This window comes from Nansenia antarctica (assembly GCF_963989245.1).
Source record: "Nansenia antarctica genome assembly, chromosome: 9".
Taxonomy (NCBI): domain Eukaryota; kingdom Metazoa; phylum Chordata; class Actinopteri; order Argentiniformes; family Microstomatidae; genus Nansenia; species Nansenia antarctica.
The window spans coordinates 41,063,645-41,089,224 of NC_137679.1; the positions used below are offsets into that span (position 1 = coordinate 41,063,645).

Below are 25,580 nucleotides of genomic sequence, written 5' to 3' on the forward strand. Positions count from 1 at the left end.
AGAAAGTTATTGGCCAAAAGAAAGTTATGAAAAATGAACGACGCAGCCCAGTGCGCCATCATCTCGTGACCTTAGAATGATAAGGTTCTATCTCCGTTTAGAATGATAAGGTTCTATCTCCGTTTAGAATGATAAGGTTCTATCTCCGTTTAGAATGATAAGGTTCTATCTCCGTTTAGAATGATAAGGTTCTATCTCCGTTTAGGGCAGTTCAGAGATATTGAGCATCAAAGTGTTTACATTCCATTATGTTTTGTGAGATGGAACCTTTGTATTTTATGAATTACTAACTCAAAAATGTCAACATTTTTTAAAATAACACCGCACATGCATTAATAAACACCTAATGGATCAGATTATGTAAAAAAACTCAATTTTGACAAAAATGGAGATAGAACCTTATAATTCTAACGTCACGATCTCCCCCCGCCTCTCTCCTCACCGGCCCGCAGGTGAAAGCCCCCGCCCGTTTGTACACCCGTGCTTATCCGTGCTTATAGCCCATTTAGCACAATCTTGGCACAGAAACAACTTATTATAGTAAGCATTTTCTCCATGCCATGGTTTCAAGCTCCATGCACAGGTCTTAATAAGTCACTGACGGATATGTCCAGGAGATGGCGCTGCTCTCAAGCAGTTGGTGAGAAGGTTCTGTCCACCCGCAGGTATGATACCGCCCATTCCCTTGACAGCTCCAGCGGTGCCAAATTAGTACTAGACATGCTGCATGGAAGTTACTGAGTCCTATGAAGCTCTCAACTATCAGTACAGTACAGTACAGTGACTAAGACTAAAGGATTCTGTGGTTTTTGTTTGGTTTGTGAGGTTACTTAGGCTATTTATTGAACCTGGGGGTTAGTCTGGCTGTCTGTCACACAACCTCGGACCCTGAAATGTGGACCGAACGGACCGGCGGTGGATGAAGATGTGCGTTTTATTATATATTAGAGTGTAAATGTCAGTTGGTCTCGATTTTTTTTTCTCCAAAAAAACACTTGGATTTTAACATGGGAGTACGCGAATTGCTCGGCTTAATGTTCTTCGCCGCTTACGTTGGGTTAAGTTGGGAAAGTCTGACGACCTGCGATGAGGTGCGCAAAGTTTTCCAACTGAGGCAGATCGGCCCGGTGAAGTCGCTGCCCGAGAGACCGCGAGCAGGTAAAGTCACTCGGTCTTAACACGTGTTGATTATCGTTGATTATTGGAGAGCAATATTTTATATATATTTTTTGGAGAATCCCCAAATAGGCTATTATTAGGCTACTCATTCCCACTCCCGTCCTAAATCCCGTAGCCGAAGATGCGCGAAGGTGACGCGTCATTTGTCTTATCATGTAGGTTACATTCTTTAAGTTTTCTTTTTTTGTTTTTCTTTTTTTTAATCAATAATTTCACTGGTTTATTTCATTCGTAAAAGGGAGACTAGGAGAGAGTTTGGGCAAGTTCTCCCTTGGGTCGGGACGGGTGGCGAGATGTGCGTAATTCTATCATTCATGGCCTGGGGCGCTGAATTATAAGGTTCTATCTCCATTTTGGTCAAAATTGAGTTTTTTACATAATCTGATCCATTAGGTGTTTATTAATGCCTGTGTGGTGTTATTTTTTTAAAATGTTGACATTTTTTAGTTAGTAATTCATAAAATACAAAGGTTCCATCTCACAAAACACAAGGGTATGTAAAAACTTTGACGCTCAATATCTCTGAACTGCCCTAAACGGAGATAGAACCTTATCATTCTAAGCTCACGATAAGCTGTTGAATACAGTTGATATGCCCCCCCCCCCCCCAAAAAAAGCTGATTGTTATTCGTTTGGTTTGTCTTGTTCGTTTGACAGAGCAGTGTGTGAAAGCTTCAGGTGCTCCTAAATAAAGACATTTTTTGGTGATTGGTGAAGGTTACAGATCCAAGGGAATGACATATAGGCCTATAGCCTACCCTGTTAGGGGTTGACCTCTGTTTCTAAATGAGCGTTTTTAATTATGACGTGATGATGTTGATTCTGATCTTAACGTGCAAAGCTGTAACAATCAACATGCAGCCTAATATTTAATAGTCGCAGGCTATATTTCTATGTCATTCAACGTTAACAAGTTAACAACTTAACAAACAACACCATCCAAACTTCAGATTGGACTGACACATCAGGCTATGCCGAGCAATATTGATTTGCAGAAACGCATGAATCTTGGTGCGTGATCTCTGCCCTCCAGCCTCATCTCGGATGAAACCGGAGAGGTGTGATGGATGCGTTCACCTTCTACAGAGACTGGAACTCATTGACCAAAGTCAATCCTTTGTGCCTCGTCTCGTTTATCATCCACAAGACAGACAGTACAATACACTTGACTTGAAAACATCACTGCAGCTATTAGATGGAAGATCATATTAATCTGTGTTGTTGACACAGCTGAGGCCGTCCATCCAGCCTGCTTAGCGGTTGTCCAGGGCGGCCGTGTGGTGCCACTGAAGCCAGCTAACATGTAAAGTGTGTGGTCGCTCCCCTAATGGCCACTTCTGAGCCAGTAAGTGCCGTGCTCAAGGGAGATAGGAATCATTCTGTGTACAGTTAGGTAAACAGGATGGATTGGAAGTTGAGGACAAGCCACACTATGGTTCTTCCAGTTTTTTTCTCTCCCTGATATTGATTTTTTTTGGAAATGATGGTTATCCATTGTGGGAATCATAGACTTTTGGTCTTTTTCCCCCCACAGAAGTCCCATCTGAAACGGAGGACAACTTCTAAAACATAATTGAGCCGTCATAAAGCCTTCATAGAGATACTTGCTTCAGAAATCTGAAAAAAGCAAGTGATCTGTTATGTTATATGTTTATAAATGAAAATATAAATGATTTGTGAAGCATGTTACGTGGCCATATAGTTTATGAAGGCTTCATCAAGCCATTGTTGTTATTTCAGTTCTTTTTCATTTAGTTAAAGATGGACTGAAATACATTTGTTTGGAGTGAGGGGTGAAGCCTGTCTCTAGTAGCCTGAGTAAGATCATTTTATCTTGTTTAAATCAGTTTGTTGTTGTTGCTATAGTCTTCCTTCTTCTAGCATTGTGACTGCAAAAGGCCCCTGGCCCTCACACAAATGTGTTTTCTTTATGATGAGTGATGAATAGATGATTCACGTACTTAGCCAAATAAAATAACAAAGCTGTAAGCTTTGGATAAAGGCGTACCTTCTAAATGCCAAAAATGTAAAATGAAATAATTATAAGTCGTTAAAATAAATTATTTATTGACTGTTACTGAGGATCGCGCATACCTCAAGCATTACTGTTGTCCCACAGTCGCAAGGTGTGCTGATGACACATCCTCGAACTATGGAGATGAGTGCGTCTATCATTCCCTCAAATATTATCCGATGACACGTTTTGTCATTATAGCATCACTTTCGCGGATACTCCTGTTATTACCGGAGATGTTGGGACCGTTTGAAGTTTAGTTTTATTTGTTTTTTCTTCTCCTTCCTGGTTCCTTTCCTAGCGATGCGGTGCAGACAGACAGTAGTGAATGAGATCAGGACAGTTCAGAAGTCACCTCCAAGAACAACAGCCTCTGTTGAATGGATGAGAAGCTTCCTTGGAGTCGGTGTGTGTTTTTACTGTCGAGAGAGGAGGGGAGAGGTGAGGGGAGGAGAGGAGAGAAGGGAGAGAGAGGAGAGGTGAGGTGAGGAGAGAGGGTAGGGGAGGAGAGGAGAGAGGGGAGGGGAGGAGAGGAGGGAGGGGAGGAGAGGAGAGAAGGGAGAGAGTAGAGGAGAGGGCAGGAGAGGGGAGAGGAGAGCTGGGAGAGAGGAGAGGAGGAGAGTAGGGGAGGGGAGAGGAGAGGAGAGCTGGAGGAGAGGGGAGAGGAGGGGAAAGGAGAGCTGGAGGAGAGGAGAGGAGAGGGGAGGAGAGGAGAGCTGGGAGAGGAGAGGAGAGGAGGGGAGAAGGGAGGAGGGGAGGGGAGAGGAGGGGAAAGGAGAGCTGGAGGAGAGGGGAGGAGAGGAGAGCTGGGAGAGGAGAGGAAAGGAGAGAAGAGAAGGGGGAGAGGAGAGGAGGGGAGGGCAGACCGGAGAGTTTAGTAAATATATAGTTGATGTATGGTCGTCCTATCTGCCTCTGGGAGTTCAAGCCACATGATCAGTGTGGGTTGGCCAGCTAACTGCCTCTGTCAGAGGAACAGACTGGTCAGACTCACAACCCCAAAATACCCCCTGTTAAACCCCAAAATACCCCCTCTTAAACACCAAAATACCCCCCCCCCTCCTCCCTGCTAAAGGTCATCACCACTCTGGCACTTTAAATGGGGCTTTTACTGTTAGTTTAACATGCTAGACATTGAGATCTGGGGACTATTTATGAAGTTACAGTAACTGGTCGTTATCTGGATTGTTTGTTTCATTCAAAATGTCTCCTGTCTCTGAGTGCGGCCCCCCTCTTAGACGAGTCCACGGTGTTACAGCGATTTTAGCTTTACAATAGTGCTAAACAGCCATGATAAAAACCGGTAGCCGTGAAGGAATTCGGGTCACATGATGGAAGTTCAGTGTTCGGTGAAGAGAGAGTCCAAACAAAGCGGTTTCTGAAAAAACCTGGCTGTCGGGGTAGGAAACTGGGCCTTTAATGTGTCTGTTTCACGTTCGGGTTTGTTTACAAGGATACGCACATGCTAGTTTTAAGATGTTCAGCGTGGCCCGCGGGGCCATCGACATGCAAAAAAAAACGACTAACACACGCTGGACCTTTAAGCCAAAGTTATCGCTTTGTCAATAAGCAGCTCGGTCCTGAGTCAGTGGTCTCATAAAAGATCCAACTGCCTCTTTTTAAACTGCCGCTTTCACTGCTCTGTGTGCCTGCTGCTCGCTGCTCAACATTTCGAAGGCCTGCCTAGTAGTTGCCTTGAGTTTAAACAACGAGGTCTCTTCTCTTGCCAGGTCCTTTCAAGTAGAAGGGGAGAAGGGATTTTTTTCGGTCAGATTTGATCAATCACAGCTCTCACAGTCATCGCCTTAAATACCCACCCTCAGGCAAAGGTATTGCCGGTGCGTCAGTCAGAAGGATTCGAGATTTTTAAAGGGGTTCAGATCTGTGGGAAGGTGGGTTTGTTTCAACAGATTTCTGGGAATACTAGTTATCCAGTTATCACTGGAATTATTCTACAATAGGAAAGCCCCCCCCCCCCAGCTGTATTTCAAGTCAAAACCATTCTGAATGTAAGAACTTTGTTTCGCTCTGACCAGACTTTATCACGCGCAGAAAAAAAAAAAGGAAAAACAAACATGATTCACTCAAGTCATCTAGAAGATTCATCTCCCAGATCACAAAACCACAACAGTTCACTTCATTGTGTTGTCCTAAACACGGTTAGTTTCTGTGGTGGTTTTGATTTAAGCGGGAATACTTCTGGGAAGCTTACAGCAGGGGGGGGGGGGGGGGGACCCGAGGCACTTTCAAGTTATCTTATCTCCGATGAGTCGGAATTCCTTTACACGTGCCGTCTCCTCTGCTCTCTCTCTCTCTCTCTCTCTCTCTCTCTCTCTCTCTCTCTCTCTCTCTCTCTCTCTCTCTCTCTCTCTCTCTCTCTCTCTCTCTCTCTCCTCCCTCTCTCCGCACCCCGCCACGCAGCCCAGGCAGCTGATAGCGGATTTGGCAACAGTTCCTCCTCACACTCTGTCTCAGCATGCCTGTGAAGACCCTTCTCTAAGCCCCCCCCCCCCCCCCCCCCCTCCCCTCTCCCGCCCACGGCTCCCACCCTCATTGTTTTTAAGTTGTTTAGATCGTCCCCTATGGGGTGCAGATTGCTTACGTACGTGCGTGGTGGAAAATCTGAAGACACATCACTCGGTGAGGTGATAACCGCTCGCTCACTCGCCTCGTATCGCCTCGCAGATCTGAGTGAAATCTTGCTTTTTGGCGTTCCTTTCCCACCCAAGCTGCCTGTCGGGACACGCAGGCGGCCTGTCAGCTCGGGGAGGGGAGCACGTAGGCCAGGCCCAGCCAGGGGACATGGGGGGGGGGGGGGGTGGGGATGTCCTCTCTGGCTGGGTCGACCTGGGGTGATCAGGGTCAGGCCGCAGGATGTTAAGGCCTAAACCCTCCTGTGTATAGGGTTACAGATGTCTATTAGGTCTATCATCCTCAAGCTGAACGACTGTGTGAGACTCGGACATAGACAACTACAAACAACAGCAACAACAAAATAAAGCGACAATTGAAAATTCTGTATTTTTATTATTTATTTGTGTATTGAATTTTTAGTCGATTATTCAATTGTCACTTTATTTTGTTGTTGTTGTTGTTGTTGTTTGTGGTCTGAGTTGTCTATGACCTAGTCTCAGACAGTCTTTCAGCTTGGGGATGGGGATCACGTAGTCCTAGTCCAAGCCCAGCCAAGTGACATGGAGGTTATGTCCTCTTCGGCTAGGTCGAGCGGGGGGATCAGAGTCAGGCCGGAGGAAGTTAAGACCTACTGTATATAAGGTTTCAGATGACTATTAGATTTGTATTATTTATTTGTGTATTTTATTTTTCGTCTATTATTCAATTGTCACCTTATTTTGTTGTTGTTTGTTTGTGATCTGAGCTGTCAATCTTCTAGCACAGGGCAGTCTTTCAAGTTCAAGTTTGTTTATTGTTACGTTACATTAGGCTACTTTACATTACTGTAAAGACAGTACAATTCTTAGGCTTCGGTTCCTGACATTGCAGCACACAAGACAATAAGGCAACAGGCATAAAGTACCACCAGTCAAAAGTTTGGACACACTTCCCCATTCAATTGAATGGAGTGTGTGAAGTGTGTCCAAACTTTTTAACCGTGACTCTAATTCAAGACACACAAGCTTGGCGATGGCGATCACGTAGTCCAGCCAGGCCCGGCCAGGTCCAGACAGGTGACACGACCGGCCGTGTTGTGTTCCAGTCTCGGGGGCTCAGCCTCGCCTGGGCCAGATTACTGAAGCCAGACTGCCGAGGCTGATGATGTCCCGAGGCCCCTGCTCGGATATTCAGCTCATCAACTCCACACCGTTTGATGTCGTCAGCTGACGGTGGTTTTTCATAACAGACAAATTACCCCACTGAGTCACGGTGATCAAACCCAGACTGGACATATTTTGATTAATGGAAAACATCCAAAACACTTTTTGGATGAATCAGTTATCGGAAAAACGTCCTCAGCTCTGGAAGACGTAGAGAATACTAAACTCCCTACAGCCCAACAGCCAGGCCCGACGCCAGAACCAACACCTTGGAAAGGGACATTGATTTTCTATGAGTGGGAAGGGGTGGGGAGGGGGGGCGCGACGTGTGTGTGTGTTTGGGGGGGGGGGGGGTGGTGGCGGCAACTTGTGTGGTGAGATGGTGGTTTTACGTTGCTTAAGCGCTAAGTAGAGAGACATAGTATATGGACCTACAGTAAATTATGTACAGTAATAATTAAACATTCAAACACGCCCCTGGAATATTCAACAACAATTCAGAAAAACAAAACAAATACTTCTGATTGGGTGGGCAAGGCGCTCATTTGGGTGGGCTGAGCACTCCCCCCCCCCCCCCCCCCCTGCCCACAGCCACCGCCTGCCTTGACTGACTTCATAGGGCAACTTCATGTCCTGAATAACTCTATTATATAGTTGCCTGAGATCTTCCACCTTTTTTTGATCTTGACTACGATTTTATCTTTTTGTATTTTTGTTGTTTTCTTTTTGTTTTTGTACCGTGTCCTTGAGTCTGAGAAAGGCGCTTTTAAATTAGATTAGATAAGATTAGAATCAACTTTGTCATTGCAGAGTACAAGTACCAGACAATGAATTGCAGTTTAGCATCCATTACCAGAACTGCAAATAGTGATATAAAACATGACAGTGATAGAGATACGGCACAGTACGGCAACTGCGGTATTTAGAGGTACAGTATATACAGTTATGAGTTTAGAGTTAAGAGTTATCTTCTTCTTCTCCTTCTTCTCCTTCTCCTTCTTCTTCTTCTTCTTCTTCTTCTTCTTCTTCTTCTTCTCCTTCTCCTTCTTCTCCTTCTTCTCCTTCTCCTCCTTCTTCTCCTCCTTCCTATTCTTCTCCTCCACCTCCTCCTCCGTCTTTTTCTTCTCCTCCTCCTCCTTCTCCTCCTCCTCCTCCTTCTTCTTCTTCTTCTGATGTAAAGTGTGTTAAACTGGTTGTTGTGTGTGTCCAGGGTCGGACCTCCAGGTGTGCCTGTCCAGGAACCTGACCTGCTGCACTAAGAAGATGGAGGAGAGGTACCAGGTGGCGGCCCGGCGGGACGTCCAGAACCTCCTGCAGACCTCCAGCTCCAGCCTCAAGTTCCTCATCTCACGCAACGTGGCCACCTTCCAAGGTGAGGGCTGGTGTGTGTGTGTGTGTGTGTGTGTGTGTGTGTGTGTGTAAAAAGCTGTGTTTGGAAACTTAGTGTGTTTGAGTGCACGTGTGCGTGTGTGTGGAAGAAGCTGTGTTTGTTTGGAAACTTTGTGTGTGGTTTGTTTAAGCACACGCTTGTGTGTGGGGAAGGAGCTATGTTTGGAGGCTTAGGTTAGTGTGTTTGAGTGCACATGCATTTGTCTCTCTGTGTGTGTGTGGGGGGGGGGGGGAGGGGTGGAGCTATGTTTGGAGGCTTAGGTTAGTGTGTCTGAGTGCACACGCGTTTGTCTGTGTGCACGTGTGTGTGTGCGTTTGTGTGTGCATGTGCCGTGTGTGTGTATGTGCGTGTGTTTGCGTATGTGCCTGCGTGTGTGTGTGTGTGTGCGTGTGTGTGTGCGCATGCACGCGTGTGGAGTGAGGCCCGTCCTCTCCGTCTGCAGTCCTCCTGGTCAAACAGAGGCACGTCTGTCCTCCTCCCAGCTCCACCACTTCTCCCAGATGGAGAGATTAGACGGGGCTGGGTGGGGGGGGGGGGACTGGGGCCCTGCTTCCCCCAGGAGGGGCTGTCTAGGGGGGGGTGTCTACCTGGGAAGCAGTGGGGCATGGTTCTGTACGGTATCTTAGTGAGTCTCTCTCCCTACCATCCGACTTTATCCAGCCCTTAAGGCGATGAGTTGAGGCGGCTAGCTTTGCGGTTGAGGAGATATTCTGAATAACTTGATTCTTGTAAAAGTTGAAAAACGGTTGATTATGAGGAATATCATCCAACTTTATCCACCCCTGAAGGCGATAAGTTGAGGAGGGGGCTAGCTATGTGGTTGAGAAAGATATTCTGAATAGCAGATTTTCTGAAAAGTTGATAAACAGTTGATCGTTTGTGAGAAATGCCATCGAACATTATCTACCCCTGAAGGCGTTGAGTTGAGGGCTAGCTTTGCGGTCGAGATATTCCGAACGGCAGTTTTCTTTTCAAATTTGAAAAAAAAACGGTCGACCGTGAGAAACGTCAGTTAAGACCGCGACGCAGGATAACCTACGGTACCACCGTGACATTTCGCGGCCCCCGAACCCCCTCTCGGGGCTCAAGTTCTCTGGTTTCGGCCTCGGTAATAATGATTGGCAGGTGGATGTAGCAAGCAGCGACTTGCCTCTGTTTGCCTGCGTGCTTTCCCCCCTGCCTGCCTGCTCGCTCCGTGGTGTTATCCAGCTCAGGAGAGAGAGGACAGAGGCTGCGTTGGGATTTTGAAAAAAACTGACTTGTACTTAAGGTACAGAGAGCCATATCATTACTCCAAATGACTTTAATTACCCAGCTCTTGTGTAGAGGAGACGTACTCTTATCCCACTCACACTGATCCGGGCTGATGTGCAGGAGAGCCGGGGCATAAACACTTAAACACTGTGTTTAACGCTTCGGCAGGGCTGCCTTCACATGGGTGTGCGGACCTCACAATATGGGACCGGGTTGGGTTGGGTCAATGTCGTCAAAAAAAGCTGTTAAACTCTCTCACACTTTTTGATCAACTTTTTTGAAAAGGCGACGTTGTTGTTGTTGTTGTTTGACTTGAATGATTTTCTTTTTTAGTGGATTTGACACTAGTGACACGGTCGGTTCTGTCGGCATGGCAACAAGTTATCCACGCGGTTCCGTCTGCTTTGACCGTAGGCGGGCGGGCGGGCGGGCGGGCGGGCGGGCGTCGAGCCGGTTGCCGGGCAGACGTGACAGTCAGTCCTCCAGGGTAGTAAACTGTGAGCCGGTGGTTTGGAACCTGTCCCCTTCCTGGACCGGTGTCTCCCCGCTTCCTGGCCAAGCCTCCCCCAGCCTCCCCCTCCCTGGCCAAGTCTTCCCCCTCCCTCCCCCAGCCTCCCCCATTCCTGGCCCAGCCTCCCCCTTCCTGGCCCAGTCTACCCCCTTCCTGGCCCAGCCTCCCCCCTCTCCCCTCCCTGGCCAAGTCTTCCCCCTCCCTCCCCCAGTCTCCCCCCTCCCTGGCCCAGCCTCCCTACTTCCTGGACCGGTGTCTCCCCCCTCCCTGGCCCAGCCTCCCCCCTCCCTCCCCCCTCCCTGGCACAGTGTCTCCCCCCTCCCTGGCACAGTGTCTCCCCCCTCCCTCCCCCTGCCTGTGGACCAGACTGGTGGCAGTGCTTCAGCTGCGTGTTGACGGCTGCGGCCTGTCAGCTGGGTGCAATATGACACACGCATACACACATACACACTGTACTGTACTGTACTGAGGCAGCAGGGCAAAGGTCAGAGACAGAGGCAGAGACAGAGACAGAGAGAGGCAGAGACAGAGAGAGAGACAGAGACAGGGACAGAGAGAGAGAGAGGCAGAGACAGAGACAGAGACAGAGAGAGAGACAGAGACAGAGACAGAGAGACAGAGACAGAGAGAGAGGCAGAGACAGAGAGAGAGACAGAGGCAGAGAGACAGAGACAGAGACAGAGACAGAGACAGAGACAGAGAGACAGAGACAGAGGCAAAGGTCAGAGACACTAGGTCAGAGACAGAGACAGAGAGACAGAGACAGACAAAGGTCAGAGACACCAGGTCAGAGACAGAGGCAGAGACAGAGAGACAGAGGCAAAGGTCAGAGACACTAGGTCAGAGACAGACAGAGGCAGAAGCACCTTGGTCAGACAGAGACAGTAATGACCTGTGGCCAGGACGTCTTAGTCATTACATGACCTGGTTTGGTTGTTTATGGCAGAGGAGAGAGGCTGGACGTTGTTTATGCCAGAGAGGAGACTGGACACATCAGCATTTGGGAAGTGCTCGCACTGTACTGTCCTGTACTGTACTGTCCATTCACCGTGGCTTAGCGCTCGATTCACAGACTCCACAGCAGACAAAGGCTCATCTAGCGACCGATGTGATGCTTTTAATCCACCACAGTGCCAGGGGGGGAATGTCCCTGTAATTCGTAATTGTTAAATCGCCTTGGATTAAAAGCTGTCTGCTAAAATGGCGAATTCAATTGAAATTCAAGGTCTATGTGACCAAAAACTGTATCAGTTCAGTGTTCACTGAATGCACGACTCCATTACGCTTTTTAAAGATTTTCTTTTTATGATTTTTTTTTTTCAGGCTCTCTAAGCCGCTATCTGTGTTAAAGAGTATCAGTGTCTGAAACATTCCACTAGAGGCAGAGCGATACTCATCTACAGGTGGTACCCTAACCCTCAGCCCCCCTAAACCCCCCCCCCCATGGTCAGCCCCCCCTAAACCCCCCCCTCCTCTAACCTCATTGGCTCATCTCTTGTCTTCATATTAAAATTCCAGGTTCATAGAGAATGTTGGTGTGGTGAGGTGTGCAACATCTCTCTTTCTCTCTCTCTCCTTCCCTCCCTCCTTCCCTCCTTCCCTCACTGGCTGGCTGAATCATAGCCGCCGGGACCCCCTGTCAGCGCCCTGACTCCTGCCCAGCGGGATTCTGGGATAGCGCAGGTCGGTTGCCATGGACGGAGGACAGACCTGAGCGGCGAGGAGAAAGGGCTCCCTCTGGGCTGAGCTCTGCAGGCCGCATATTTGTGCATTGTCTGGATGATGTGGAGGAACGTTACGACCCCCACATGAAAGACACACAGTCCCGTGGGAGTGGGAGGGTGAGGAGGGGGGCGGGGGTGGCGGGTGGTGGTGGTGGGGTGTGGGGGCGGTCGCGTTCCCTTCTGACAGAGAGAAGAAGAAAGGGGGTTACATGGCGAAATAAGGCCAGCAGCAGCTTGCCTTCACAATATTTTTACTGTTTGTTTTTTTCTTTCTTTTTTTTGGTGTGTCTTTTCTTTTTTTTCTTTTTTCTTTTTTTAATTTCGCTGCCTGGAGATTGTGCTGACCTGCGGAAAAAACAACGGAGGACTTCAAAGTGGGTTGTGGATGAGCTGCTAGGGGATGAAATATTAAAGCGAGAGCAACACGTGGAGAGAGCCCGGCCCTCACTCCCCTCCCTCCCTCCCTCCCTCTCGAACCAAACGCGTTTCTGAAGCGCCCAACCATTCGCACTTAACAAACAGCTCCATAAACCGATTTTTCCCCCTGTACCACCGGTACCCAGCGCCAAGCCCCCCTACTGAATCAATTACGTTTCATAAGGCACTCAAAGCACATCAAGCATCAAACTCTTTTCGGAGTTTCCCGGTTTTGTTAAGCCTTTTACACACTTAGAAAAAAATAAAAATAAGAGTAGCTTTGAGTAGCGTTTTATTGGCTGTTTTTATTCGCTGTTTTTTATTCGCTGCTGCCTCTTGAGTGTTCGACATTGTGGTCTGTCTCGCCAGTGTCTCAATTTCTTTCCTCCCCCCCCCCGCCTCGGTTGCTCTGGAGCTCTCTGGATCTCTCTGAGGGGGTGCTGAATCACTCCCCTGTCTCCAGCTGCATCGGATAAAGAGGTCTAATTGAAGGCCTTGCATATAACAAATGGGCACATTAGCCTGCCCCTCTCTTAACTGTTGTTCCTTCTCCCGGGCCCTTCCCATAATGCATTACATACTGCACCGCGCACTCTCTGTTGTCCCCCAAATTAGGAGCCGGCCGAGCGATTGTTAACAGACGTCCATCGGGGGCAGCGCAGGGGAGTACTTGTGGCTCTTAGAGGTTGTTTTTTTTTGGTCTTTTTTTTGGTCCCTGTATCTCTCTTTCCTTTCTTTTTTCTTCGGTCCCTGTGTCTCTCTTTCCTTTCTTTTTTCTTCCCCATAATCCCTTTTCCCTTCCCTCCTTTTTCCCTCCTCCGTCTCTCTCTCTTCCTTCACCTCCACAGGGAGGGGGGTGGGGGGGGGGCCCGGGGGGGTCTCAGGCACACTGACATTAGACCTGAAAACCTCCCCTTTAATGGCCGATGCCCCTTTAATGACCGTTTAGATCAGAGGAAAGGGGTCTGCTGGAGGGAGGAATGAGAGGACGGGGCTGGTTGTGATCCAGGGGATGGAGGGGTGTCTAACGCACAGGTTTTCGATACCGTTCCTCGCTCCGTTCCGTGCGTTACGACGAGCCCCCGTCCTCTGATTTCTACCTCCCCAGGTTTGGAAGAACCACCCACATAATTATGTCCAGGGGAGTTGATTTAGTAGAATTCGTTACACAGTAATGTAGTGTATTATGGGTAGTAATGTCCTGCATGTGGGTCACAAGTGAGGTCACTGCGGTGAGACAGTTGCTACTTCTGGACACCATCACTTTGGAGTTTTTAAAACTAATTTGACTGGCTACTTATTCAGCCTCATGTTAGTCAGAATACATTTACATTTGAAGTTTTTGGCATTTAGCAGATGCCTTTACCCAAAGCAAATACATTTGTCTAAGTAGGTGAATCATCTATCCATCAGCCGTCGTAAGGAAAAGTAATCTGTGCTCGGAACAGGGGCCATTGGCAGTAACAATGCTAGGAGAACGAAGAATAATTAAAAAAAAAACGTTTTTATCCCCCCCCAATGTGACCACACATCTCTTTAAGATAATAGTAGCTGAGCTAATGTATCTACAGTAAGTGGACGTACTTGGCTAGTCCAGCCTCAGCTATTTAAAGATTCACTAGCTTTGGTCGTCTGCAGGCTTATTCAGATGGACATACTATTATTATATTCAACGAAAGCCTTTCAAATGATTCAGAAGCACAACTGGCAGCTTCTCACAGAGGAGTTGATTTCATCTCTATTCTCTATTCATTTCTTCCACTTTTCTGTGTTTACGGTGTCATTCCCAGCCCTCTCTCCTCTCCTAAGAACGTGACGTGGACATCTGAATGAGGAAAAAAGTATTCAGATAAAAGTATTCAGATAAAAGTATTCAGATAAAAGTATTCAGAGGGACATGTACTATAGGGCTTTTCTCCCACGGACACAACTACTCTCACATGAAGGTGGTACCTGAGTGAAGCTGAGAAGAACTGATATATATATGTGCTGTTTGATTTGTATATATTTATATCTTCTCTGGGTTCTTTGTGGCTCAGTCGGTAGAGGCATGGCGCTCACAACGCTTAGGTTGTGGGTTCGATTCCCGCTGGGACCATCTATACCGAAAGATGTATGCGCTCACTGCAATGTCAGTCGCTTTGGATAAAATCGTCAGCTAAATAGCATTTCTTCTTCTTCTTCTTCTTCTCCTTCTGTAGCAGAGGAGTCAATTTCGTTTCTATTTCCACATTTCTGTGTTTACGCTTTGAGCCTGACTTGTATCACTCCCGGCCCTCTTCCCTCTCTCCTCTCCTCCTAAGAACGTGACGTGGAAATCTGCATGACAAAGCCCTCTGAGGACCCTCCGTTGCACACGTTGAGAGAAGAAAGGCCGAACCCCCTCATTAATTCAACATAATTGGGGTCCCCCCCCCCCCATGATAAAAGCCATGTTAGATGCATGACTTGTATGCTCTTTATCTCCACACACTCGACTAGCATAACAATTCCTTTGTCCGTCTCCTTTTTTGGGGAGGGGGATTCAGGAAGCGTCTCTGCCAAGAGGTTTTCTGTCCCTCCGTGCTTCCCATACATATGTCGCCACACTTCATTTTTCGCCCTATCACAGGAGGGCTTCTTGACTAATTGCTCGGGCCCTTCTGTTAAAGTCTCAATGGCAGAGGGGGACAATGCTGTGTGGGTGGTTCCGGGCGTCGGATCTCTCTCAGTCTCTCTCTCTCTCTCCCTCCATCTCACTCTCTCTCTCTCTCTCTCCATCTCTCACCCTCTCCCTCTCCCTCTCTCTCTCTCTCTCTCTTGACGTGACTCTCCATCTCTCTCTCTCTCCCCATCTCTCTCCATCTCTCTCTCTCTCTCTCTCCCTCCCCATCTCTCTCTCTCTCTCTCTCTCTCTCCCATCTCTCTCTCTCTCCCCATCTCTGTCTCTCTCTCTCAACGTGACTCTGTGAATCCTGAGTGTTTAGAGAGCGGCAGATTAACATTCCCAGGAGGGGCTGTGTGTGTTAGGAGGATGTGGTCGTTGGAATTATTTCTCAACTTGCGGTCACTGTTTTTTAAGAGTAACAGTAAACGCCATACCCCCCTTCCCCCCCCCCCCCCCAAGCCGCTTATGCGATTGTTTTTGATTATGAGTCATTAAGAAGAAAATAAATACATGAGGAAGAGTCTTTGTGGTGGTAGAATTCTGTTTATTTTGTCCTATGGGAAAAACATCATAACATTCCCATATGCAACATAATACATCGCATGCAACTCATTTCACTGCAGTCACACAATACGTTTTTTTTATTATTAAATATTTTACGAAGCAGCTTCTTCCCAGCTACGGTATCTAGCATCTAGCCTGCAATGAGTGAATGAATGATCTTTATTGTCATTGTAGGGTACAACGAAATTGAAATGCAAGCCCTCGGCCTAGGTGCTAACAATCAACACTGTCCTAAGATAATAAAACACAAGAATGAGACATAAATAGACATAAATAGACATAAATAGGGGGATATAAATAGGGGGATAAGTAATCCGTAGGAATCTGAGAATGTATCTATTATGTAAGCTTTGTATCTATTATGTAAACTATTATGTATACTTATATACACTATATGGCCTATTCACAGGGGGGTATATAGACAGGGGGGTGTTAGCATGTAACTATGTACTTTTATAAACATATAAACATATGAACTAGTAAACGTATATACAGTGTATGTAAACTTAAACAAACAGTCTTGTCTAGTAATTAGAGAGTGATTGAAGCGACTCCACTCGAAGGCATCCACACAGAGCCTCACCGGTAGCATCATCATCCGTCACAATCTAGAAAGTACGAGAACTATTCATTTACCCTTCAGGAAGCATATGTACAGCAGCTGTATACAGCCATGTTTAACACGCCATAATGGCTGTGTGCATCAGTCATGTAGGGGATGCTGTGTGCCTGACGTTGGACGTGCTACTGTTAAAACAGGGAGCCAAAGAGGAGAGATTAACTCAACATCAACATCAGTTGTTAGTCTTCTGCTACCGTGTGTGTGTGTGTGTGTGTGTGTGTGCCTCATTATGTGAGCACGGGGCAGCAGAGCCTCAGAGGGTTGTGTCTAGGAGCTGCTGGAGCTGTTTAAGGAGATGGAAACTCAGGCAGTCAGGCTGCACACACACACACACACAGTCGTCAGTCAGACTGCACACACACACACACACACACACACACACAGACCCAGTCAGTCAGACTGCACACACACACACACACACACACACACACACAGTCGTCAGTCAGACTGCACACACACACACACACACACACACACACACTCTCAGTCAGTCAGACTGCACACACACACACACACACACACACACACACACACACGCACCATTGTGTTATTTTCCCTCTAATTGGAGCCTGTTGTTTTGGGAGGAACAGAAGTGGCCTAATGAATGTGGGCTGGCAGAGGCTGAGGTGCTGGCAGCACTGGGCCCTCAGAGATGGGATTTGTAGTTCTGTTGGTACTAGAGGAAGGCTGCAGATAGGGCACTGGGCCTCAGAGATGGGACTTGTAGTTCTAATGGTAACAGGTAGGGCACTGAGCCTCAAGAGATGGGATTTGTAGTTCTTGTCGAGGCTACTATTGGTAATGAATGAATGAATGAATGAATGAATGAATGAATGGTCTTTATTGTCATTGCTATAGTACAGGTACCAAACAACGACATTTAGGAGGGGTGGCTCCCCTGGTGTTAGGAAAGAAAAAAACAACAAAAAACAAACACAAGAAGGGTAGGAGCTGGTTTACATAAATAGAGGCTATGTACACTAGTATCCACTATACTATACTGTACAGATAGACGACTAGGGTTGATCATATTGCACATAGTGTTATTGCACATTCATTTAAAGTGTCGCAGTTTGCAGGCTTGAAATGTACATATTTGTGCCTCAGCACTACACCTGATTTTTTCAGTCCAGCAGCTGCCATCAGTCCGTCCAGACTGGTAATAGAGGAAGGCGTGTGTGTGTGTGTGTGTGTGTGTGTGTGTGTGTGCATGTGCGCATGAGTATGTAGTCTCCAAGGCCAGTGGTCCTCTTGCCATTGAAGAGCCCTTAAAAAAATGGAATCAGCAACATTAGCGGTTAGCTGCTAGCTGTTAGCCCTGACCTTGGAGGGCTCTGTACGCGAGCCAGGGAGCTGCTGTGATCCTCTACTACACAACACCGGATTACACGTGTCCCTTACCAGGCAAGGCAGCTAAACGGCTGTTCAGAACCCGTGTACTTTTTGGTACATTTGTAAGCAGCTCAAACGGCAGCCATTTGTACATGTTGCAGGCTTTGATCTGCGAGGATGTCGGGTGTGTTTGCGAGCTTCTTAAAGTCTCACTCTGTGTTTTCACTGTCGGGTCCTCTATGATCAAGGTCTGTCAGACGAGGATGTGTCGTACACAGGCAGCGCTACTCCCGCTAACGGGAGACACACACACTCATTCTGTCAGACTGCACACACACACACACACACACACACTCTTTCAGTCAGACTGCACACACACACACACACACACACACACACACACACACACACACACACACACACACACACATACACACACACACAGCATACACCCTTATTCTCAGCCAGTCAGACCACACACACACACACACACACACTCTCAATCAGTCAGACTACACGCACGCACGCACGCACACACACACACACACACACACACACACACACCCACACCCACACCCACACCCACGCTGTCAGTCAGACTAATAGAAGTCAGCAACAAGCACCATTTATTTCTTTGTTCTCCAGTGTTGGAACCCTGAGAGAGAAAAGGGGGCAGCCTTAAAACAGTCACTTTGTCTGTTGGCGACTGAAGCGGTGTCAAGGCTGCCCCGCTGGCGTTGTGTTTAAGCCTCATACAGGAGCACACCATGGGAGGCTGGGGGAGGTAGAACACCAGGGGAGACTCGGGGAGGTAGAACACTAGGGGAGGCTGGGGGAGGTAGAACACCAGAGGAGGCTGGGTGAGGTAGAACACCAGGGGAGGCTGGGGGAGGTAGAACACCAGGGGAGGCTGGTGGAGGTAGAACACCAGGGGAGGCTGGTGGAGGTAGAACACCAGGGGAGGCTGGGGGAGGTAGAACACCAGGGGAGACTGGGGGAGGTAGAACACCAGGGGAGGCTGGGGGAGGTAGAACACCAGGGGAGGCTGGGGGAGGCTGGGGGAGGTAGAACACCAGGGGAGGCTGGTGGAGGTAGAACACCAGGGGAGGCTGGTGGAGGTAGAACACCAGGGGAGGCTGGGGGAGGTAGAACACCAGGGGAGGCTGGGGGAGGTAGAACACCAGGGGGAGGCTGGTGGAGGTAGAACACCAGGGGAGGCTGGGGGAGGTAGAACACCAGGGGAGGCTGGGGGAGGTAGAACACCAGGGGAGGCTGGAGGAGGTAGAACTCGGAGGACAAGCTCATTGTGATGCATGGAACGTAATGAGGAATGGTATCAATGTGTGATCCAGTGAGCCAGACAGGCCTCCGATTTCTACCACCTCCAGCCTCCCCTGGGGCAGACGTCAGGCTCAGGGAGGCTGTGTGAACAGCCTGGTGCCGAATGAACCAGAACCAGAACTGCTATTATTACATCTCATCTCGAAGAACACACCCACAGCCACACATATGCACAGACACACACGCATGCCCACAACAATCACACGCACACATGTACATACGCACACATATATATGCACGCCCACACACACACACACACACACACACACACACACACACAGAATCGCTATTATTACATCTCGATCAACAAAAAACACACCCACAGCCACACATATGCGCACACAAGCACGCATGCCCATACGCACACACACACACACACACACACACACACACACACGCACACACACACACACACACACACACACAGAATCAGAATGGCTTTCATCACATCTCCATGTACAAGAACACAAGAGTTACAAATCTGGAACTGCTTGACTAGCAGCTGGAGAACACTGCTGAGGTCCTGAGATGTTAAACCACTGAGGGCTGCGAATCTGTGTTGGTGTCTGACTGCGAATTCAACACCCACGAAAAAACAGACTGTAACTCCTCTCCACCACACACTGCCCCCCGCCGCCACCCCCTCCACCCCCCGCATTCAGGTTTAACTGGCACTCTAGAAACCAGCGACTTCTCGGTCTGACTGACTTTGACCTTGTAATTATGCCATTTCCATCCCAGGCCCCAAAGACGAAACAAGGAGGGGACGTCAAAGTGTTAGTGTTTGTTTGCTTGAGCCCTGAGTAAAACCCTGCAATTTGGTGCAAAAGTCTTCGAAAAATACACAGTGAAGAAGGTTAAACGCAATGTGATTTCATCCCCCTCCTGTCCCTGCCCCCCCCACCCTTCTGTCTCCTCTCTGAGAAAGTGCGGATGTTACGCAAGGAGGGGTGTGGGGGTGGGGGCTTTTAGATAGATAGATAGATCTTTTTATTTAGTCAGGACAGTGCACATGAATGAACAGTCACTTGTACAGAGTATGGTGACCAGTAAATATGCCGGATTTAGCTGTGAGCTAATTTGCATCCGTAGTCCTCACGACATAAAATCGTACATTAGATTAAAAACAACAACAAGAATAATGGACAACATCACAACAGAATACAATAGGACATAAAACAATGAGTATGTGACCATAGGGACATACATCGGTGCAGTAGAAAAATAAAGGTTAAAAGTGCGAAATAAGACAGAAAATAAGGTTGTTTTCTTGTTGCTGTGAGAGGTAGGCCTCGCTCTGAACTGGAGAGAGTGAAGTTGAGTGAATGGTGAGGTTTGTAAGTCGATTTTTTCTTTTGGGGATAAAAGAAAGACCTCTTTTATTAGCGATAGTACTGATATTTCCCCTCCAGTGGAATAAACAATAGACTGATTCAGTCGTGACGAAGTCCTGAGCCGTGCTGACTCTTGTTGTCTTCCAGAAAACCGAGGCTATATCTGTCACATTCTGGCTGTCTGCCTCGGTCAGGGAAAATTACTTTTAGTGTCCTTTGTCTTTTCGGTCTTTATTTTCTGAATCTCATTTCCGCCCACTAGACAAACACAGTCGACCGCTCCGTCCTTTTCGGTTTCCCTGATCGTCGGGTGCGAATTGGAGTTCTTGTGTCTCCGAGCTGACACAGCGAAAGCCAGTATGTGTATGTGAGGATGTGAGAAAACACAAAACGTGGTGGTTTTATGGCCGTGCCTAAACAGAGTCGCTGGTAGAACAGGCGGGCAGCGACACACACACTGAAACTGGGCTCGAAAAGCCTCTTGTTGTTTGCCTGCGTAGACTACACCTTCAGTACACACACACACACACACACACACACACAGGCGGACACGTACACCCACACACACATAGGCACGCACACCCACACACACATACGCAGGCACACACACCCACACACACATACGCAGGCACACAAGCACACATATGCAGGAACACACGCACACATATGCACACACACCCACGCACACTCACACTCACACCCACACACACATACGCACACACACCCGCACACACATACTCTCTCACACAAACACACATAGGCACGCACACACATACACACGCACGCACACACACACACACACACACACATTCATCCATTGCCGTAGGTGTTTGGGGTTGGGAGGTGACTGGTCCTGTGTTCAGACTACCCCCCTCCCTCCCCCCCCCCCCCCCCCACGGTCTTTATTCCATCTCGTTTACATTTTTATAAACCGACCTAAAGCCTTTTTTTTTTTTACGGGCAGCAGCAGCGCCCAACCATAACACATCATCCCCCTCTACAAAGATGGCCGCCCGCCGGGAGGTCAGAGGTCAGCGTGTGACATTCTCCTCGAACACTGTGGAGTACAACAATCCATCAAAAAGCCTTTGTTGGCGGGTTGGAAGACAGAGGGATGAGGGGATGCATGAGAGAAGTGTCTGCAGGTCAGGCAGTGATGTAACACCTCCTCCACCAGTGAATAGTGATGTAGAACCCCTCTCCCTGGTTACAGTTGTTGCCTGTTTTAGTCGTTTGTCTCTCCCTTGTCTGGTCGGAGTGGTAAAAGATGGACTCCTGTTTGCTCAAGAGCTCTGTGGAAAAAGTGGCTAGTGCTAAACGGCACCGACTCCCCCTCACACAGAACCCGGGTCGCCCTGCTGTTCTCACACTCACAGGAGCTACTCGCTACTATTTACTAGTATCCTAGTGTTTATTAATTATTTCATTCCGACACTCCACTCCACACTTTCAAGTGTTTTTGGAAAAACACAAAAAGGCAATTTGCATGGCTGATGATGATAATCTCTCAGGCAGAATTCACACAAACACAACAGCCGATCGTGTTCGATGTCAGTGGCTTTTTATTTTTGCATGAATATGCAAAATGGTGGGAAAACTGAGCCGTGAAAACAAGAAGTGGCTCCAAAGTGGCTGTTGTGTGTCGAGGTTAAGCCAACATCGGTCAGAGGTGGTGGTGAACAGTGTTAGGGAACAGTGTTAGGGAACAGTGTTAGGGAACAGTGTTAGGGGAACAGTGTTAGTGTAACAGTGTTAGGGAACAGTGTTAGGGGAACAGCTGGACTTGAGATGTGTTTCAGAGGCTTGGCTCCCAGGCCTCTCCTTTCATGTGAACTGAGGACCCTGTGTGTGTGTGTGTGTGTGTGTGTGTGTGTGTGTGTGTGTGTGTGTGTGTGTGTGTGTGTGTGTGTGAGTGTGTGCGTGTGAGTGTGAGTGAGTGAGGACCTTTCATTTGGCTGCACCGGCTTTGTTGGTCAGGTCTGCGGCAGGCCCGCCTTTGTCACGGCCCTCTTAGGAGGTGTGTGTGTGTGTGTGTGTGTGTGTGTTGTGTGTGTGTGGTGTGTGTGTGCGCTCGCTAGGGTACGGGGCCTCCTCGAGATTCCCACAGAATTCGGCTTGGCTTTGTGATTCAGGGTTGGACAGTTGATCCAATGGAGGACAGGAAAAAGAAAGAGAGAGAGAGAGCGAGAGAGCAAGACAGAGCGATAGATGAGGCAGAAAGAGTGAGAGATGAGGGAGCGAGACAGAGCGAGAGAGAGAGAGAGCGAGAGCCAGAGAACAAGAGGCTTTTTTCCAGAGAGAGCGAACAAGAAAGCGTGAGTGAGAGAGAAGGGGAGAGAGAGAGAGAGAGAGTTGGGAGGCCGCCAGCCTCTATTGAAAGTGTCTCTCAGCGTTTGAAGTGTAAGGGATGAGGATTTAGGAGAAGGCAGGATTAGCCAGAGTCAATACCCCCGCGTCTGATAAACGCAATCATTCCTATTCTACTCCCATAAAACTCCCATTCAGAACAAGAACTAGGATTTATTTTAAAATATACATTTTAGAATAACATGTACACATACTGTATGTCACTAATGATAATGTAGTTTACTTTAAAAAACACAACAACAACAGACAACTATCACGACAACTGCCAATGGCCGCTGGCCTGAGCTAGATTACTCTCCCTGCTACGACCGGTGGATTGATGATTCACTTGCTTCAGTCAAATGTATCGATTGTAAGTCGGCTTTGGAATAAGGCGTCTGCTAAATGCCATAAATGTAAAGACATGTTGGCTTACATTCAGAAGTTTAAACAGGAGGAGTTTGGCAACAAAGGTCTTGAGAATGAGGAGGGAAGTGTGGTATTGTGTTTCAGTGTTGGGGGGCCATAGCACCAGTGTTTCAGTGTTGGGGGGGCCATAGCACCAGTGTTTCAGTGTTGGGGGGGCCATAGCACCAGTGTTTCAGTGTTGGGGGGCCATAGCACCAGTGTTTCAGTGTTGGGGGGCCATGGGATCAGTGTTTCAGTGTTGGGGGGGCCATGGCACCAGTGTTTCAGTGTTGGGGGGGGCATAGCACCAGTGTTTCAGTGTTGGGGGGCCATAGCACCAGTGTTTCAGTGTGGGGGGTCATGGCACCAGTGTTTCAGTGTTGGGGGGCATAGCACCAGTGTTTCAGTGTTGGGGGGGGCATAGCATCAGTGTTTCAGTGTTGGGGGGCCAGAGCACCAGTGCTTCAGTGTAGGGGGGCCATAGCACCAGTGTTTCAGTGTTGGGGGGGGCCATGGGACCAGTGTTTCAGTGTTGGGGGGCCATAGCACCACTGTTTCAGTGTTGGGGGGCCATGGGACCAGTGTTTCAGTGTTGGGGGGGCCATGGGACCAGTGTTTCAGTGTTGGGGGGCCATAGCACCACTGTTTCAGTGTTGGGGGGCCATGGGACCAGTGTTTCAGTGTTGGGGGGGCCATGGGACCAGTGTTTCAGTGTTGGGGGGCCATAGCACCACTGTTTCAGTGTTGGGGGGCATAGCACCAGTGTTTCCCAGTGTGTGGGGGGCCATAGCACCAGTGTTTCAGTGTAGGGGGGCCATAGCACCAGTGTTTCAGTGTGGGGGGGCCATGGGACCAGTGTTTCAGTGTGGGGGGGCCATAGCACCAGTGTTTCAGTGTGGGGGGGCCATAGCACCAGTGTTTCAGTGTTGGGGGACCATGGGACCAGTGTTTCAGTGTAGGGGGGCCATAGCACCAGTGTTTCAGTGTAGGGGGGCCATAGCACCAGTGTTTCAGTGTGGGGGGGCCATGGGACCAGTGTTTCAGTGTGGGGGGGCCATAGCACCAGTGTTTCAGTGTTGGGGGACCATGGGACCAGTGTTTCAGTGTAGGGGGGCCATAGCACCAGTGTTTCAGTGTAGGGGGGCCATAGCACCAGTGTTTCAGTGTTGGGGGGGCCATGGGACCAGTGTTTCAGTGTTGGGGGGCCATGGGACCAGTGTTTCAGTGTTGGGGGGCCATAGCACCAGTGTTTCAGTGTTGGGGGACCATGGGACCAGTGTTTCAGTGTTGGGGGGGGCCATGGGACCAGTGTTTCAGTGTTGGGGGGCCATGGGACCAGTGTTTCAGTGTTGGGGGGCCATAGCACCAGTGTTTCAGTGTTGGGGGACCATGGGACCAGTGTTTCAGTGTTGGGGGGCCATAGCACCAGTGTTTCAGTGTAGGGGGGCCATAGCACCAGTGTTTCAGTGTTGGGGGGGGGCCATGGGACCAGTGTTTCAGTGTTGGGGGGCCATGGGACCAGTGTTTCAGTGTTGGGGGGCCATAGCACCAGTGTTTCAGTGTTGGGGGACCATGGGACCAGTGTTTCAGTGTTGGGGGGGGCCATGGGACCAGTGTTTCAGTGTTGGGGGGCCATGGGACCAGTGTTTCAGTGTTGGGGGGCCATAGCACCAGTGTTTCAGTGTTGGGGGACCATGGGACCAGTGTTTCAGTGTTGGGGGGCCATGGGACCAGTGTTTCAGTGTTGGGGGGGCCATGGGACCAGTGTTTCAGTGTTGGGGGACCATGGGACCAGTGTTTCAGTGTTGGGGGACCATGGGACCAGTGTTTCAGTGTGGGGGGGGGGGGGGCCATAGCATAGCATTCCTTTCCAAAATGCATGGATGCATGCATTGCTTTCCCCTTCACGATCGGGAACCTTGCGAAAAAAGAAAACACAAACAATCTGTCGTAGATGGCCCGCAATCGCACAGAACATCAGCATAGCAGCAGTGTTTCAGTGCTGTGTGGCCATAGCACCAGTATTTCCCAGTGTAGGGTGACCATGGGACCAGTGTTTCAGTGTGGGGGGGTCGTAGCAGCAGAGTTTCCCAGGTCTGTGTGGCCATGGCAGCGGTGTGTAGGTACAGATGGCCCCTCCGCTGCTGTTCACACACCCGTGTCAACATCTCCAGCCCTGTGTGTCCTACTCTGACACCGCCGCAGACCGTGGGAGGAGGGCAGGGGTGGACACACACACACACATACACACACACACACACACAGAGACAAACACATAGACACACACACACACACACACACACACACACACACACACACACGTACAGATAGACACACACACACACAGAGAGACACACACACACACACACACACACACACACACACACACAGAGACACACACACACACACACACACACACACAGAGACAGACACACACACACACACACACACATACATACAGACAGACAGATACACACGCACACACACACACACACACACACACACTCTTATACAGTACTCACTCACTCAGCGCAATCACACAGTGATTTTGAGCCAGGGATGAGCCCTAAAAATACAGCCACTTGTCAGCACTTTACATTGTTTGTCTCTCCAACGCCTGTTTGAAATGGAGATTTATCGCCTGTGGCGGTTCTCTCTCTCTAACTCTCTCCTTCTCTATTTCTCTCTCTCTCTCTCCTACCGGAGACCGGCCTCACACCG

General features: G+C 48.8%; 1 protein-coding gene across 1 annotated transcript in view; it reads left to right on the top strand.

Moving 5' to 3' along the window:
• Nucleotides 1–746: 746 nt before the first annotated feature.
• The window catches only part of LOC308165643 (uncharacterized protein), a 102,207-nt gene continuing 77,373 nt past the window's right edge, over nucleotides 747–25,580 (top strand). The window contains exons 1-3 of the mRNA XM_080539793.1: nucleotides 747–1,158; nucleotides 8,180–8,341; nucleotides 8,802–8,820. Of these exons, the coding sequence (XP_080395919.1) occupies nucleotides 1,008–1,158; nucleotides 8,180–8,341; nucleotides 8,802–8,820 (332 nt within the window). The 5' untranslated portion in view covers nucleotides 747–1,007. The remainder of the gene's footprint in view (nucleotides 1,159–8,179; nucleotides 8,342–8,801; nucleotides 8,821–25,580) is intronic.